At 28.1% G+C, this 19,421-nt stretch overlaps 2 protein-coding genes across 2 annotated transcripts in view; one reads left to right on the forward strand and one right to left on the reverse strand.

The window, feature by feature from the left end:
- LOC100160125 (putative mediator of RNA polymerase II transcription subunit 26) overlaps nucleotides 1-5,306 on the forward strand; it is a 265,995-nt gene extending 260,689 nt beyond the window's left edge. Inside the window, exons 10-11 of the mRNA XM_029486922.1 lie at nucleotides 1,724-1,922; nucleotides 2,419-5,306. Of these exons, the coding sequence (XP_029342782.1) occupies nucleotides 1,724-1,922; nucleotides 2,419-2,735 (516 nt within the window). The 3' untranslated portion in view covers nucleotides 2,736-5,306. The remainder of the gene's footprint in view (nucleotides 1-1,723; nucleotides 1,923-2,418) is intronic.
- Nucleotides 5,307-9,822: 4,516 nt separating this feature from the next.
- On the reverse strand, nucleotides 9,823-18,708 carry Gmpr2 (guanosine monophosphate reductase 2). The gene is given in 8 exon segments (NM_001160348.1): nucleotides 9,823-10,659; nucleotides 10,661-10,718; nucleotides 10,720-10,776; nucleotides 10,846-11,051; nucleotides 11,173-11,361; nucleotides 11,734-11,991; nucleotides 18,239-18,358; nucleotides 18,478-18,708. Coding segments are annotated over 8 exon segments (1,056 nt in total). The 5' UTR covers nucleotides 18,565-18,708; the 3' UTR covers nucleotides 9,823-10,578.
- Between the last annotated feature and the right edge of the window lie 713 nt (nucleotides 18,709-19,421).

A 19,421-nucleotide genomic window follows, 5' to 3' on the forward strand; every position in this document is an offset into this window, starting at 1 on the left:
CTATCCGATTATATTAGTATATTAGTTAATATAATATTATAATATATTATAAGCATACCACTATAAGCATAATATAGATTGCATATTTACATTATATTATATCATGTAAATGTCTTTAGTTAATTATATTTTGTAATTTGTACTATTTTTAAAAAAGAAACGTGGATTAAACTAACTATAGTGATAATTGATAAGTGATGCATATAGAATAAACACTAATTATTAGTCTAAGTGTTTGTTAAACGAGCTCATCGTAATCAACTTAAACAACTTGTTTGTGTTCTTTACAAATGAAAATAAAAGCTTTGAAAACCACTTCACAAGAAAGGTCGTTACAATTTCAAAAATCAATAGCCTGGTACCCTCCTATTTCAATAAAAATATGTGGTAACGTCAAAGACAGCTACATCGCGTGATTGATATTACCTACGCATAATACAGTTAACACAAAACCACTCGTTACATCACCAAGAAAATTTATAACACAAGAATTATATTGATAAAATAATATACTGAATCTTATAACTATTAGTGTTTCTCACCTACGTAATATTACCGTCACGAGTGCCCTAAATATATATAACCATATTATCTGGTAAAGTACAGGTAGGTATATCGTTTTCTTATCCCAACGTTAAAAAAATGGTGAATCACCCTGTTTATACCTACTTTACTCGAGTAAAATATAGTCAACTCAAACAATTACTGCTATAATCAATACCCTACTTTTAGACTTTCACAGATTCACACTTATTATTAGATTTCGAGTTCTACACACAACAATCACTTACTCAGTTTCTAGCACGATACATTTTTAATTTAATTGATGTAGGTAGGTAAATGTAGGTAGGTATTTTTTTACTTTATAAACTAATCATAGAACTTAATTAAACATTTTCCAATTTCTATTATTAACTTAGACATCAAAGTGGCCATTGAAATGTAATTAGTTGGTTCATCCAAAAATCTATGTCTAGAGACTGTAATAATATAATTGTGGATGACTTAAAATTATCTACTTCAAGTGTATTGTTTTTAGAAGTCTCATTCGGAAATTCAGATATAAAATGCATAGGTATTATAATTTGGATGATTTTGTTGCCTACGTATTGAAAATTAATAAGTTATTTTACACAATTTAATTAAAGCTTATATTTTCTAACTTCTTCAAATTGGAGTATAATTTATTTTAAACTTTAATGCAATATCATATTTTAAGTTCAAATCCTGTGTAAACTGTGCAAAAAGATATAAATTGTAAGAAAATAACGTCTTTTAATGGCATAATAAGTTTTAATCATAATACGTTATCAATAGGAAAATATGCAATTTCCTATTCACCACACCTGTACTTTCGTCGATCTATTTTTCCAGTTATTATTGTTTTCACATTTTTTAAGCAGCAAAATCTCTTGCATTTTCTATTTATTATTATTAAAAAAAGGTATACAGCCTAAGATAATAATCAAACTACATACGAATACGTCATAGTATGTAAATGTAAAAATAAAAATAATATCAATTCATTTTATCGACAAATCCCAAACAACTAGATTTGAGGCACTTCCTTGTCGTCGTTACTTTTTAATCAAATAAATTACACAAACACGAATCGACAATATACTACACCTCGTGTATATAACAATTGAATATATAACTATAAAAAATAGGTAAACCTTGTGGTGTGTAAAAAATAATGTAATACAATACAATATGTTTGTAGCCGGCGGATTGTAATGACGTATTTGAGGAGTCCCCACATGCCTATTGTATCATCTACTCGAGAAATGATTGGGACAGCTTCAAACAAGCCGAAGAATGGCTACAAGCTTTGTGGAAAGCAGACGTAGTCAGAAATAAAGCTGTGATATTAGTCGGTAACAAAAACGATATTGTAAGACCAAACGTCGTGCCATCAGGAGGTATAGTAGTATTTTACATCAATAAAATGTAATGTAGGTAATCATATATAATATAATAATATAATCGTTTTGTTTTATATTTTCATTCTATCGATTTATTACGCGGTAGTATTATATATATTTTGTATGCTACGAGTCTATTTTCATTTCCTCCCGTGGTAATTACCCACGCCGTGTTTGACGGGCAATTTTCCACTCACACAAAAATATTTACCGACGTAGACTGTATTGAGTGTCAATTTATATTACTCAGTTTCCGCCTGCCAATTGTTATTAGTCCAATACTCCAATGGCGTAATGTTGCAACTGTACTAACTTTATATTTTCCCCCTAACGTATAGTTAGTCATCAATAGGCATGCTGATCACTTTTTTTTTTACAATACCTATACAATTACCCCCATCGGATGATACGTTGTGATTTTCACCAGAAGAAACCCACTTTCAAATAATTAAATTACTATTTAAAATGTCTGTTCACAACGATTGTTTTTTAGTTGGCAAACAAATGGCCACTCGGTATGACTGCAAGTTCATCGAGACGTCGGTGATCATCAACTACAATGTGGACGAATTACTAGTAGGCATTCTGACGCAGATACGATTGAAGTTGGACCAACCACCGGAACATGGAGTGACCAGGTCTTCATCAATGCGCAAACGCTCCAAGTCACCGTTGGGAAACTGCGGGCCAACATTCAAGAAATACAGGGGATCCCGAACGTCTACCAGCCTCCGGGTGAAGGGATTGTTAAGCAAGGTGTGGGCCAGAGATTCCAAGTCGAAGTCGTGCGAAAACCTACACGTGCTCTAATGACGAATTCGGAAAAGAAAAAAAAATTATAATTTTTTATTATTTAGGTACATTTTGTATTTTTCATATCATTGTTTTTTTGCAAAAAAAAAAGCCCCCTTTAAGAAATATTTCCCTACAACCTCGGCAAAACGATCAAATCCCTATCGGCGTGTACCGTATACTAATAATTGTATATTTCATATTATGTAATGTTTTTTATATTTTTTATTGCTATTATTGTTTTTCCTTTTATTATATTAACATGTACAGGCTGACCAAACCAATCATTGAGAAATCCTCGCCAAGCACCATTCCTAGCTTTTGGATTTAAGTTTATAATAATTACATTTGATCAAAAAACACGACATTTAAATTCAGCTTCAGCTATGAAAGCTTAAATTGTGTATTACCTATTTTAATCATCTAATTTCCAAATACGTCTCCGGAAAGTAAACTGAATACTAATGTATCTACTTGTTGATAACTTCACAAGAACGGAAGAAACGTACTTTTTTTGTAAATATTGGTAGTTAGATGATATCAGAAGTCTATGACGTAAGCCTCGTTTTGTCTTTTCATAGGCAATTGATTTTTGAGCAAAAAACTCTGAAATCGGTTCTGATCATTACTGGATGCTAAATAATTATAAGATTAGTTAAAATATTGATATAACTTTAAGTCGTAGGAATAAGTTAATCCAAGTGCAACTACCATGATGACATGTCTGGGGATCATGAAATATCGATTAACGATAATATCTCAGCGCTCAGATAGGTAGTAGTTTTCTTGGATACTATAGACATAACATTAATTTTAATTTAATACTATAATCATCTAATTTTAAATGGGTTTTGAATTATTATTTCGTTTTAAACGTTACGCGTTTTTTTATTTGTTGTTTTTACAGTCATTATTCTGACGATAATGATGATGGTTTTAAGGGACCATTACTGTCATTATTATTACGATCGCGTTCGTAAACATACTCATTTTATATTTTATAAAATGTTGTTAGAACGCGTATTTTGTATTGCCAGCAGAATCGGGGACCACGTAATATTGTTAGATAGTAGTTGTACGCAAATACACGTTTTATTACGTAGGTATTGTGTACAAATTAATTTGCAAGTTAAGGTAGTTTTTTTGTAACTGTAATATATTTCTTTTCTATTGTTTTCACACTTACCAAACGTTTTTCACGAGTTTTCACGTTCGCTTGAGTACCTACGTTCATATTTTTCTCTCATATTTCTCATCGTCGTTTTCTTTGGTCTTTTACATAGCACCACGCAACATACGAAAAAAGTGTCAGCACGTGCAAAATAAATAATATATATTAAAATAAAAAAAATTTAATAATGTTTGAAGTGGTTTGGAAGATTGGATTATTCGTCTTTGAACTCAGAATTTAAAAAATAAACCCGGGTCTTGGAAAATTGTTTTTTTTTCTTTTTACAAATAATTAATTTAAAGTTACTGTAAGCTATTTAAGCTATATGAATATGAATAATGCGTATTTTCGTCAATATTACTGAAAACGGCAATTGTACCTAACCATTTAACAACATATGTGTTTTATTCAAATGTCTAATAAAAATTAAAAGGCACAAAATATGTAGAACTAAAAATACAAATGTAATACATATTTTTACACTTGCATGTTTATTTGAAAAATATTTTAATTATGGATGACGTAAACTGTTTCAAATAATTAATAAAACCCAGTTAAAATATTTATCGTTGTAATAATTATGATGACATCAATATTCTGCAGACCGCCACAACTCGTAAGGAAACCAATCTGAAACCCTATCACGTCATGTACCTACTTAAGCTTATGTGCATTTCTCAATAAGCACAATCCTTTGACTCGCGTTCACTAACATACGTTAAAAGTAAACACTCTAAGGCCTAAACACGATATAATATGTATGATACACAGTCTAACACTAAAATATTATACCTAATCGATAAATGATAATAGTCACGCCGTAAAAGTTCGTGTTTAGCCTATATTATAATATTTTTAGCACTTGATAAATTTGGTCAGACCTAAACCTAGTCTCGGCAATACGAATTGCCCAGTGCCAGGTGTAAAGTGATCAACGAACAAGACGTTTATCAGACTTTAGTTTAATAATATTGTGTGCGTATTACTCGCTAATATGCGTAGGAATTATTAATGCATTTTAAAGGGTATATTTTTCGTATTGTTTAAAGTTCGTTTATAGCATTTTCTTTTAATAGCATAAGGTTATAATAAAATATTATGGTACTTACCTAGGTACATAATATTGGTAGGTATATCGGCTTAATCAATTCGTTTCCTCCATACCTACGATTCGAATTGTTTGTGTTTTGTTTTTATTGCATATTATATTATGCACACGAAAAACAATTCGAAGGACATCATACTTGTATATGTATCTCAAATCTTCCAAAGCTGATTCTTCTAAAAATTTTTTCAATCATATCATTATATCATAATATATAATATATACACATATCCAAACGTTGTGTATATTATCTACGCCGTGTTTTGTATTCATACTACGTATTATTATTTTAAGTTTGTTTCATTCACACTCACCAGTCTCCACTCATCTGAAACACATGTTTAGACCTTAAGCTATTTGACGATCTATCGGTTTGTTACTGTTTTGTTTATTTAGTGATTTTTATATTGATGAACACGACATGGTCGTTCATACAGTTCGGAGTATCGGGTATCAAGTAGATTTAGACGCATATGAATTGCAAATAGCTTATATATTTTTTCCTCGTATATTATTATAATATAACTACAATTATAAATGTGTTTGCAATTTATGATATTTATATCAATAATAATCACATTTGTTTTAAATATTATATAATAATAACAATAATGTTAAGTTGTACATCAATCGATGTTGTAAAAAAAAAAAAAATATATTTATAATTGTGCGTAGATTGTAAAATTTTTAATAATTATTCAAATTTTGAATAAGGGTGATAATATTTTTGTTTTTTCCTCTATACTGTACGCATTTACTTAGTAACATATTTTAGTACACATTAAAAAAAAATGTCATAGCTTATTGTTACTATGGTTGTATTAAGATTGTATAATTTTAAACTGTCTTGTGAAATATACGAGTAACGAGATTTAAAATAAATTTACTTGTGGAATAGTTTTAGAGTGAATACAATTGTAATAAAAATATATATAAAGATATACGTCTAATTCAGAGGTCAGAAGCAATTCGCTTTAAAATGAAAATTCCCCTTTAGACATGCATTTAACGAACAATATTTTATTCTTCCATAACTCCATACAACAATTTTAATTTCTCAAAAATGTAATTTTTATACACGACTTTTAAATATCAAGATAATAGTATAATACAGTAGGTACATAGATACATGTTCTGACTGAACATATTTTCTGGTGACTGGTTGTATATTAAATTTTTACTTAAAGTATTTATTCTATTAATTAGGATACAGCGTTTCAGTTATATAGTGAATTCGTGGTTTACTTACACTGGCTACTTACGATTCATGATTTATTGTACCTAGCAGAAGTACCTATTAGTTGTTTTATTAATAATATACACACCAGCAAATTGCACAAATCGTTTTTTTTTGTTGTTGCTTCTGACTTTTTCCATAATTATTTATCTAGAAGTAAGATGTGTTTATATAAATATCTATATGATAATTAAATAATAAGTTGTATTATTATCTTAGAAAACAAAATTATATACACGATCAATTATAAGTTTCCAAGTGTTTTGATTTTAATTTTCCAAATGTATAATGCAAAATTGGTAAAATATTTTATTACACTAAGGTGGACAGTTTTGTAATTTCTATTTAATGATTATTTATAATAAACTATTGAGACGATTTTAATCCATTATTTCGTATTTATTTAATAATGTCTCTATACTAATATAATATCTTTATAAATATATTATGATAAGATGTAATACATACCTATCCAATTATTATTGTGTTCAATAAGGCGCAGGTTCAAAAATAAAAAAGGGAGGGGCTAGACGAAAAAATGTTCTTCAAGTACGTAAAAGCATAGGCATTAAGTTTTTATTATAAATAAAATATGCATCATACATAATAATAACAAACTTCAATAACAAAATTACAAAAATATTACTTTTTATTGCATATTTGCATACCTATATTATACAATTAGGTACGTAGGCAAGTTTGAAATATTTGTAAGTAGGTACCTAATGCTTAAAAGGTGGGGCTTCAGCCACCATAACCTCCTCCTTGTAACCGCACCTATGTTTAATTACATTCTAAGTAAGTTCTACCATATCAAAAAAAAAAAAACTATAAGTACATCGTAGTATGTACCGTACTTACATTATGACTAATTATAATTATAGAGATTAGCGGCGTGTAAATGCTTTTCACACCTAACCGTACCTAACGCCTAGTGGTTATTCTTCGCGTTTGTCAGTGAACTTACAGAACCTATCTCGGAGGTTATTCAAATTGATGTTTGACCGGCAATACGGTAAAATGAAGACAGGATAGGTAGCTAAAAATGCAATACTCGGCTACAGTGTACGCCTAGCATAGATACAAATGTAGGTAGGTACCTACTTTAAGTTATGGTACCTACTTGATACTATTAGGTACTAGATTATCTTAACTCTAAAAGGAAGAGATTTTGCAAACTACATAGTACATGGATTGTTTTTTTTAGTAGCAAGACCATCAAATAGGTACCTACATCGTGGTTACAATTTATTATTATGTTTAATGTTGTTCAGTACCTATTCAGTATGTCAGTATAACAACAGATTTCACATTTCTAGTCAAACACTCAAACCTGAAAAATGATAAAATATTATGTATTGTGACACATATTGTATGTAACTATTGATTATATTGTGTTTCCAGTTTTTGTATAGGTACCTACCTACTTTGATATTATACATAATTTTATGTTTATAAATTTAGCTAATTGGCATATATTATGAATTAACAGAAAAAAATAATTGTTATGGGTGCCCAAAATTACTTCAAAACTAGAATTGATCTAAGTGGTTTTTAATGAAAATCAAATGCCTGGTCCGCTTCACCCCACACATGTGGGTAAAGTGGACCACTTTTTAGAACAAAAACAATGTATTATAAGAAACTTTAAAAAAAAAAAATCATGAATAGCTGTCTAATGTCTTACTTAAAGATGATAATATATTTCATAATTTTGATCAAACAGATCATTTGGAATCTTAAAAAATATACACGTTGTGCCCCACTTCACCCCGTTCAACGGTATCGTCGCATAATTTAAGCAGCTTGCTCTCGTATCTCCCTCATAGTATTATTTTACCTATCTTTCCGCGGTCTACAAATCCACTCCTCCACCAATGAACTCATTCAACAATATTGTCATTTGTCATACCTTAAATAACCACACAATCAATTCAAAACATTTCAACCGTAAAAATAATCAGTCCGTGCAACACAATTACAATTACAATAACAACAGCCCTTCAAACAATAACTATATATAGGTAGGTATAACAATAGTATCAATAGCCACACACTTATTTATTTATTAAATCGTAAGTATCCCTACTTACTAATAAAATAAGTTATTTTCTTGGAGTCAAGAATGACTATTCAACACCAATATTAAGATAAGTCATATTGTAACTAGTTGAATATAGAGACACCCAGTAAATACATTTGGTAAGAATTAACAAAGGTATGTTCATTAGTTGGGTAGGTAATCAAAATCATATCCTTATAGCCTTAAGGACGCTAAACCGCCCTACACCCGCATGTGTTGTATCCGTCTTACAAAATATGTACAACATAGCAAAAACTATTTTGCGCGGAACTATACTCCCTCTGTATTTATAGTAGAATTACTAAAATTCCACAAGGGAAGAATTTTATCAGTTATCTGTGTCGTAGCGTTTTTATTATTTGGATTACATAGATACAATAGGTTTTTTCATTTAATTATTAAAAATTATAGGTTAGTGCTATCAAAAATATAAATTCACTAGAACACAGATAAAGTTCTTTCGCTATGCACTGTGGAATTTTGGTAATTCCACAATAAATACAGGGGTAGTATTATAGTCCGGTTAGGTTGGTTAAACAGTTTTTGCTGTGTTGTACATTTGTAAGACGAAGACACACATGCGAGTGTAACACCCTCTTAACAATTATGAGTTTCCTTAGTAATAAACTTCAACATATTTGAACTTCGGATCAATTTAAATGCACTGATAGGGCGGTTTACGATAAAAATCGAAAAAAAATCTTTTTCACAAATGGTTGCCATTGGTTACATCTTACGGATTATAATACTAATAGTAGAAATTAGTATTTTTTTTTTGTACATATTATAATCGGGTTAGTTTAGACTCTAAACTTTAGAGAGTAGTTTTAACCACTTTCGATTTATATTTTTTAAGTGCTTACAATAGTATCCAGTCCTATCCAATTTTTTACCACAGGCGAATTTTCCATCTCGGTCAAATTAGTTCAGAAATCGAGGTACACCAACACCAATTTTCCCGTGAACTGAGGACCTCAGTCTGAGGTACACTAAAACCAAGACACACCTATATACAGTGCTGTATTTTTATTTTTTTACTGGAGTATTTGGGTTATGCAGCTAAAAACGGTTGTTGCTTTATCTGAAGTTAATAGACTTATAAACTACTGGACAGTTTTTAATATAAGTTATCAATAGTTTCCTTGAGACTTAGAGGGTGTTTATTGCTTGTTTTTTAAATCCATGTAGGTAACTGAAGGGTAGCCCACACATGAATTTTTTTCACATCACGAAAAAAAGAATTTTTTTTGTTTCTTAATAATATGGTCGCCATTGGTTAGTTAATTTATATTAAATTACTATTGTAATAAATTAGTAAAAATATGGCATATACATTTTTTTTTACAAATATAATATAATATTTATAAAAAAACAAATGCTTGGCATGGGTAACACCAGGCGTGACAGCTATTTTAATTCTAAAATGTAAGCCTAATGTTTGTACATAATAATATAATACATTTTAGATTTTTTTTTAATATTCTAACATTATATCAAACAACTATTCAATTAAATTTAAATCAAATTTTAGTTTATTAGTTGATAAAATAACAAGTAAAATATAAAAGTTCTCAAATAATTTTACAAGTTCAAATAAAATTAATTTTTTTTATTACCTACCTAATAATTATTAATTATTAGCGTTAAATTATTCAATTGAAGTCTGATCTTAAATAGGATTAGAAATCTATAAAAATCAACATAGGTAAATAATACATTTTTAAAACTTAGAAGTTATACAACAAAAGATATTTCCAAACATAAAAAAAAAATCACATCACAGTTTTAGAATTACATTGCGTAGAATTTGAGTTATTTTTTGTTAAAGATAAATAATTAACAACTATAATAAATATAACATAATATTTATTATTTTATGCTCCAAAATACTTAGAACAAAATTTTAATTATAAAAAAAAAAAATCAAAAAGCTAAAAACCAGACCTAACCTAAATTTTATTTTTATATGTTAAGCTCATTAGCTATAGTAACTAATGATTGATTATGAATAATGAATTAATATTATAATAACAATGAGAAAATATTTCTATCACAAAATTGAAATTACATTTGTAAAAATAAAAAATTATTATACATCCTGTAAAAATACAGTCTTAAATTCTACAGGCGCTCAGGTAATGTAAAATGTGACTGGAATAAATTATGCTATAGAACGAATAATTGAATATTATACCATATTACATCAGGTAAATAAATACCTTTTTGTAGGTACCATATACAACATACATTAAACAGTATTGTTATTTATTCTCGAGTAGTTATGTTGGAGTACACAGAGTTCACTTGTTGAGTACATCGAATAAATGTGGCACGCTTAGGCAACTCTTTTTAATGTATGTGCTCCAGTATAGGTACATGCTGAACGAAGTCCACCAAGTATATCAGATAGTATCATTTACATCACCTCTGTATGGTACTTCAACGGCTTTCCCTTCAGCAGCTCTAAAATAATTAATATATTTAAGTTAATCGTTATGCCTATAACACATAATGATAATAATAACAACACACCTGTACTCTGCTTTACCACCAGCATGTTTCTTCATCGCTGTTAACGAACTCATACCATAAAATAATTTACATTTAGTGCCATTTGGTTTAATGGTTAACTCGCCTCCATTTTGATCATGTCCAGCAAGCATTCCACCAAGCATAACAAAATCTGCTCCAGCACCAAATGCCTTGGCAACATCTCCAGGACAAACACATCCACCATCCTATAATATTTAAACATTTTAAATTAAAATTTTACTTTTAACAAAAAAAAACACTGTTGATTCATATGTAATGTCAATAAAACAAAATTAATAATTATGGTAATTGTAAATAGATACTCACAGAAATAATATGTCCTTGTAGACCGTGAGCAGCATCAGCACATTCAATAACCGTACTTAACTGAGGATAGCCCACGCCTGTCTTAATACGTGTGGTACATACTGATCCTGGGCCAATACCAACTTTAATGATATCAGCACCAGACAAAATTAATTCTTCAACCATTTCACCAGTAACCACGTTGCCGGCCTAAAAAATAATTATTTATAAATTACATTGTACATTGAATATCATTAAAATAATATATTATATTAATATAGCAACAAAAATATAATTTAATCAGTAATGTGGCAGTGGATTTAGCTAAGCTCACCCAAAGTAATTCAGTTGGATACATTCCCTAACCCTTATAACGGAAGTTCCAAAGACGGTATACAACCGTAAGACAAAAAAACAGGTAGGTATATACTATATAATTATGGCCATAAATGTTGATTTTTGGAACATGGAAAAAAATTAATACCAATCAAGAAGAAACAGTATAGTAAAAATATTACTTACCCACTTAATCACTATATTACAATAATACAATGTGTGATTCTGTTGTTTAAAAATACTTACAATTATTGTATGTTCTGGATATGCTGAACGTGTTTTCCGAACAATATCCACAAATTGTTGAGTGTAGCCGTTAGCCACATCAAGGCAGATAAAAGATATATCAGGTACGGCTTCCAATATATTTTTGAGTTTTTCAAATTCATGGTCATTTATACCACAAGTAACAGCTATGTGTGGTAAAATTTCCTTATTGTTGTTAGCAAACTCTAACCACTCAGCAGGTTCATAATACTTGTGGACTGTAGTAAATAGCCCATGCTAAACATAAATTAAATCAAAAAATATATTATTTAAAAGACAATAATATTTTATGCTATGGTGGAAGATAGTAGAGAATAAATTTATATTTAAATTAAAAATGTTGTAATCAGTAAAAAAATTATTTAAATGCTCCATAAGTATAAAAATAATTTCGAGATATTTCGGGGAAGACGTTAAACTGTATAAGTGGTTTCAGGATGCTTAGGTCTAATGACCAAAGTTATAGGTACAATTGTACAAAGACAGTTTTGTCCAATCTGTTAGATCTTCACGGCTTCGCCATAAAAAAATTACATTTTCAATCAAGTTGAGAAATCTATTAAAAAATTATGATCATTAATCATTTTAAAGAAAATAAAGAAATAAATATTTATCTGAAAGCATATGCCTGTCTTGCCAATTCAAAATACACATATGTCCACATAAGTCATAAAGACAAACATTTAGAATAAAAAAAATTTTGCATATATAAAATATACTTATATAATTATATGCACTCCAACAAAACTAATTTAACAGTGCCCAAAAAATAACATCGCTAAGAAAGAAAGTAAGCCTCACGCCTCAGTTCAATGTTTAACTGCCTGTTAAAAATTTAGCATCAGTAACATTACATACAATGTAAATAGAATAGATATTAAATAGGTAATATAATATGGCCGGTCAAAGATATGACGTTATCGCTATGAATGTTCATGTTAATGTTGTATAAATAACGATTATTGGATTTTTTCAATAGCATATAACTATCTATATGTAACAACTCACAAATTAACTGTGATTTAGTTGAAGCCATACAACTTATAGAAACAAATAAACAGTAATAAATTAACTAGTTTTTAGGCAAAAACATGGATCATACTTTTAAATCTGAACTTCTTTAAAAATTGGTTGATGATCAAGGAAAAATAAAAATTAATTTAAGTATTAATACTGCAGGTTGTCCTAAAATATATTTCCGTACTGCTATAGCAACTTCATTTTTCGATGATTTTATTAGTATTATCATTGATACTAGCTAGCATAGTATAATATTTATAATCAGTGGTATTATGAGTACATATAAGATTTTATTCAAGCGAATTGTTGCCAATAACATAACATTTAATAAAATATCAGTTGTTACTTATTAGTTATTACTTATTAAGTAGGTAGGTATAATACCACGGCCGCCGACTGTTGTACGGGATAAAGAGGTAGCTTAAAATTAATTTAAATATTATGAAATAATTTCATTGTGTACAACAAATAATAAATAATAATAAACTTAAACAAACGATAATACGCCTAATAGCAAAAAGTTTCAAGTCCCAATGATTGATATTTTTTGAATAGGTACCTAAAGTTGTGACATATTTTGTATTTAAACATGCGATTTTGTCAAAATTTAAACATCTAACATCAACAAGAAAACTTGTTGCATAATAGATTGTTCTATGATAATAGTAGTAATGGTTGTTGATATTTTTAAATTTCTAAAAGAACATCTTATGAGGAACTTTATTTTAAACTGTTAAGCTTTTTGACTAAGAAAAAATCGAAAAAAACACTAAAAAAGAACAAAATATTTTTAAAATTATATTAAGTCTTGAAAAGAAAATGCTAATTTAAATATTTGATGAAACGTTTTAAATATCTACGGCAATTCATTTTAATAACAAAAAAATATATTTGGTCAAAAAATGTTATTGAATAAAATTCTCATTTTTCCATAATTTTTTTTCAGTAAGTTCTTTCCGATTATTCTTAAAAATACAGGAAATTTGTTCACGTCCAATTTGCTACCAAAAACAACTTTTAATTTTGAAGATTAAAACGTTTAATGTCTTCACGCCAAAAATAAAATAAAATTGTCATTACTAATGAGTAATTAATACTTTTTAATACTTAAAAACCAATACATTTATCGCTACGTTAAGAATCTAAATTAGTTATGTAGGTACATTTTAATATATAGTATACATTTTGTTCTTTAAATCTAAAAATAAGAATATTTTCTTAACTTTATTAATCTACGTGTGAGCTATAGCCTAAGTCATAGAGTAATATTATTTTATATATGACCTAAACCCAGACACGTGTGGCCGTGGGTAAGAAAAGAAAATTTTAGCTGAATGGATTCAATAAATTATGTAATGTTTTCAAGACAATTTCAAAACAATAATATTATTAACGCTTGTTATATTATTTAGGAAATATTGATAAATTATCAACCATTCAAACAAAATAATCTCTCAGCCACGCTATTATTTTGCAGTCGATCACGTGAATTATATATATTATATTATTATTCATTAGTCATAACAAAGAAGAAATATACACTATAATTATTGTAAATAATAATAATAATACAGATAATATGATAACAATTAAAAACAGACACATGCCATTCCATAGTACATCAAAAGAATGTACTATGTAAATTCAACGATCACGTGTTACATAATATTGTTGCCATTGACTAGCATTGAGTATACTAGGTATCTAAATTCTAAACACAATAGTTGAATGGTTTTATATAATATTTATCTTCATCGTAAAAATGAAATTATTATAATACGTTGTAGGGCCTTTATTTTTAAAACAACCTGAACAGCGAACAGAATTATCATGTAAGAACTTAAAGTCATTACAATAATAAATAAATATATCATACACGAATGATTAATCAATTTGAAATTGCTCATAAATACTCTACCCAAAGATAATTAATTACTAATAACTAATTATTTATTTATTTTAACGAAATGCATAGAGAAAACCCGAATCGTTTATAAAGCACAAATACAAATAGTATACTGCAATAATAATTCCAAGCTAAATCAGCCCTTTGATAAATTTTAATTACGTTTGATTATTAAACAACCAGATATTTTTAATTGAACCCAACGAAACCTGATTATTTATTACATATTGGCATATATTGCTAATTTGTCAAATCGATAATCACAAATTGATGTAACATAAATAACAGCTTTCATGGTACAATAATATTAGTATATAGCATATTATATTAAAATATCTACAAGAAAATAATAAAGAAACGTATTAAAAGCAACTTAAAGTACCCATTTAAAAAAATGTATAGATTTCATAGGAAAATTACATAAGCAATCACTGTACGTACCTATCTAAACGTAAACCGTACCAGTTGCGTACCAGGCTTTTAAGTCATGTTTTGTTTTTATTGCATGCAATCTAGATAAGTACTAAAATTAAACACCGAGACTGCTATTATATTGTTATGCAAATTGTGAACGTAAAATAACGATTTTTAGCGAACTCGTCGTCAAAACGATGATAACGATCATGACTCATGATTCACAATATTATACTGTGTTATAAACTTTTATAACTTTTAAGATTATCAAGTATAAAAATATACATAATATTTTAGTATTTATTATTAACCTATTATTATATTTCAATACACTCACATTTAAAATCGAATAATATATATGAATAATAATTTAGTCAGTTTTAATCAAGTATCTGTTTAGTTCTATAAGACTTTACTATTTATAAAATTGCGGTCTTCAAAATAAAATCTATTCTATTCTATTCTAATTTTCTTCAATTTTAAATAATTATAATTTGAAAATATTTTTAAATTTTTATAAGGTTTAGGTTGCCTAATTACCTATATTCTAAACTTTCCATTTTAGATATAGTAATAATATAAATCTATAACTAAAATAGAATGGGTAGGACGTAGGTATTCAAAGTTTTATTGCATTGAACAATTTATAATTATTATGCAAACAATACATACTATATTATACTAACATCAAATAATTCAAATGTATAGGTACCTACAGCCTACAGGTTCTATTGCATTATATTATGACTATATTCTTTACTCTATGCTATATCCAGACAACATTCTGTAATGATAATATTATAATATTATTTAAGTAACTTTATACTAATATTATTCGTGATTATAATGTTATAATGATATTTTTAAACAAAAAATGTCTGTCTGTATGACTGTACCTATAGGACGCAATAATTTTTAATTTAGCTGAATTACGAATTCATAACATTAAATAATAAATATTATATGATTATATACAGTCAAAGCTGTATTATAATTGCATATTATAATTCAAATATAGGTTATACAGGGATAGGTGTGCTGATTAATACATATAAATTGTTATAGGTTGAATAAAGACGATAAGGATGGTGATTAATAGGTTTTAAACTAAAAACAGGAAAATAATAAAATAAAATAGGTACCTAAAATTAGTTAAAATAAGGGTTACATAATTTATTGCATTAATACAACTTTAAGATGTATTTTAACATAGTAATAATTTATTATGCTGAGCTGTCTAAGTAAGCACAGAGCTAAAAAAAACACATTACTATACTAATTTAATATTAATAAATTGATAGTAACAACTAACTAATAGATTATTATTCTATTTTAACAATTTGTCAGAAGTGATAACTTTTTAGTTGATTTTAACGTGCAACAAAAATCAGTGTAGTTCGAGCCAAAATGTTTTTGAACATTTTAATTTATAGGAGCTGATCAATTATGATAGATAATTAAAAGCTGACATACAATTTTTTATAAAAGGTACAAGGTTTTGAAGGGAAAATTATAAATAATTTAATAATGTGCCAATATCAAATTGATACACCTACCATACTATTTTACTAATAACTAATAAGTAATAAAATATATTGAAAAGATCCAATGTGTTCAACAATTACATTTTAAATGCTTTATTTATGTATAATTTATAATAAAACTGATCAAAGTAAATAGTATTCTTCCCAATATTACTTTAAAATTAATATTTTAAAATCAAAATAGATTTAAATAATAAACAATTTACTTTGTTGAAATTATGATTGTATGTGGCATCTATAATGACATAACATTGTTATTAATTGTTTGCATTTGTAGATAATGATTTATTTGATCATTTTCATTTAAGATTTAATCACACATGAATTATTATTTAAAACTAGTAAAAGGTTTCATGTAATTGCTCACAATTTAAATAATTGTGAGTGATAAACCAAGTTGAAATGTTTGAAAAAATGCACAATTAAACAATATAGGTAGCAGGTACATATTTTACTTTGGAAAATATTATTTTACAATCCAACTTTGAACAAACTAAACTAAATTGTAAACATTTTATGGCCTGAATATGGTGTACCTACTAGCTAGTCTAAAAAGTTACCAACTCAATAGATAATCAATACATTAGTACCTAAATTGTATTAGGTCATGATTTTGTTCTAGACTGCACAAATTAAGGATTATAATATAGGTATTTATTTATTAATTAATACACACAATATAAAAATAAGTTACAATTTAACTGTATTTATACTGTAAATTTATTTACAGTATAAATATAAAAACAATTAACTTAAACTTGACATGTAGAATACTTCATTGATAGGATCAAAGCAAAAATGTTGTTTTTTAAATTTACTAACACAAAAGCAAAATAGTAAATAATTAAGACCCTAATTAATTTAAAAAAGAAAATATTTCAAACAGCAAATACTGGACAACTGTTTCATATTATTTAACTAAAAAACTTGAAACCCATATCTGATACAATATGTATAACCAAACAATAACAATATTTGAATAAAATTGAATAATTTATATTTTTTGTTAATCTGCCAATAAAACATCTGACAGTCCTTGCTTTACTCTAGCTTAATCTATTTATAAACTTAAATGTAAGAGGTGTTTTAAAATATCATTATTATTATTATGACAGAAGGATAAATAAAATAAGTAGGTCAGAGGCATAGAAAGTTAGATTTTAGTAATTACTAAAAATGTAATTACCTTTCTAAAGTACCAATGATGGTCATTTTGTAAAAGTGATATAATTTTATATTCATAACAACATGAATACTGTTTCCAATATATTATCATGAAACTATAACACAAATAGTAAAAAAAATTGTAGAAATAATCTGTTAGCTAAATAAATCTGTACAGTTGTGAAAAATGAAAATAATAAAATAATAAGAATCTTTTAAATCATTTGATAGGTACCTATTGAATGAAATTTAAATGACTATGTATACGTACGAAAAAAAAATATATTATGAATTGATGAAAAATAATCAGCATGTATTTTGTTTTTATAGTGTAAAATGTAAAACTGGTGTTTTGGAATATAAATAGTTCATTACTATCAGGATATAATTATTTTTATGACATTGACAAACGACACATCATTGTTTGCATGCTTACTTTTCCCAGGGCAGCTGCCATTTCAAATGTTCCGACAGTATCCATATTGGATGCCATCATTGGTATACCCTGGTACGTGCGCTTGGAGTTACGAAATGTAATATGCCGAAACAAGTCTACCTACAATGTAAACAAAATTGTAGTTTTTCACATGGATACGCATAAGTAGGTACGTTTTTTTACACTCTTTTCACAAATCGATTTCGTTTTCATATAAGCAATTTGTGTGCAACACTCACTTGAGCTCGGGTCTTCAGTGTGCTCCTTTTTGGCCTGAGCAGCACGTCTTTGAAGTCCAACTTCACCTCGTTGATTATGTTCGGCATGTTTTCAGCAGGCGACTTCTAGGACTTATATCGGAAGCCGATGTGATATAACGGTCGAGAAGGTGGATCGAACACGATTGACGTGCCAACGATCACTGAAAATACACTAGTCACTGGTGTAGTGAGTAGTGACTACTGAGTACTAACTTTTGTCTAGCAAGGACGCGAGGTCTGTGTGTGAGACCGGCGCCCGGTGCACGCTGTCGGTCGTCAGGGCTGTGCAGAAGTGGGGACGCGGAATATTATGACTCACCCCGTAGCCAACACAAAGTTAAAATCTCGTCGTCGGTTTTTATTTAAATTATTGAGCAATAAGTATTGACATTATCCGTTTGCCATGATGTTATACATAATAATACAATTACCTAATATAACTAAAATACCTATTATGTAAATTAATTATTATGATATTATATAATAATATAATATTGATATTTTATATTATCGCATAAAACACGCCGCTTCTATCATAGGACACGCCCTCCCGGCAGTCACCGCCACCCCTAAAAAACGATGCCGCTACAATTGGGGTCCCGAAACATCGATGCCTGAGACTTACGATTTTGATTTTAAAAGCTACCGCAACACGCAGTACGATTTAGCTCGATTTCGAGTTTTAATTTTTTCTATGCAAAAATGCTAAAAATAAAGCAAACTAGGTGTATAGCTTTGTAATATTTGTAGCCTTTGTAATAGTAGCCAATAGGTGCCATGTGCCTACCTATCGACGGAGCTTACTTATGCTTATACGGGTTACCTAAGGGCTACGACTCAGTCTCCAGACCTTTTTATGAAAGTCTCATATTTTTTTTGTTATTACCTATAGGTAATATTATATTTCATATTTCTACTGCAAT

This window comes from Acyrthosiphon pisum, chromosome A1 (genome assembly GCF_005508785.2).
Source record: "Acyrthosiphon pisum isolate AL4f chromosome A1, pea_aphid_22Mar2018_4r6ur, whole genome shotgun sequence".
Classification (NCBI taxonomy): Eukaryota; Metazoa; Arthropoda; class Insecta; order Hemiptera; family Aphididae; genus Acyrthosiphon; species Acyrthosiphon pisum.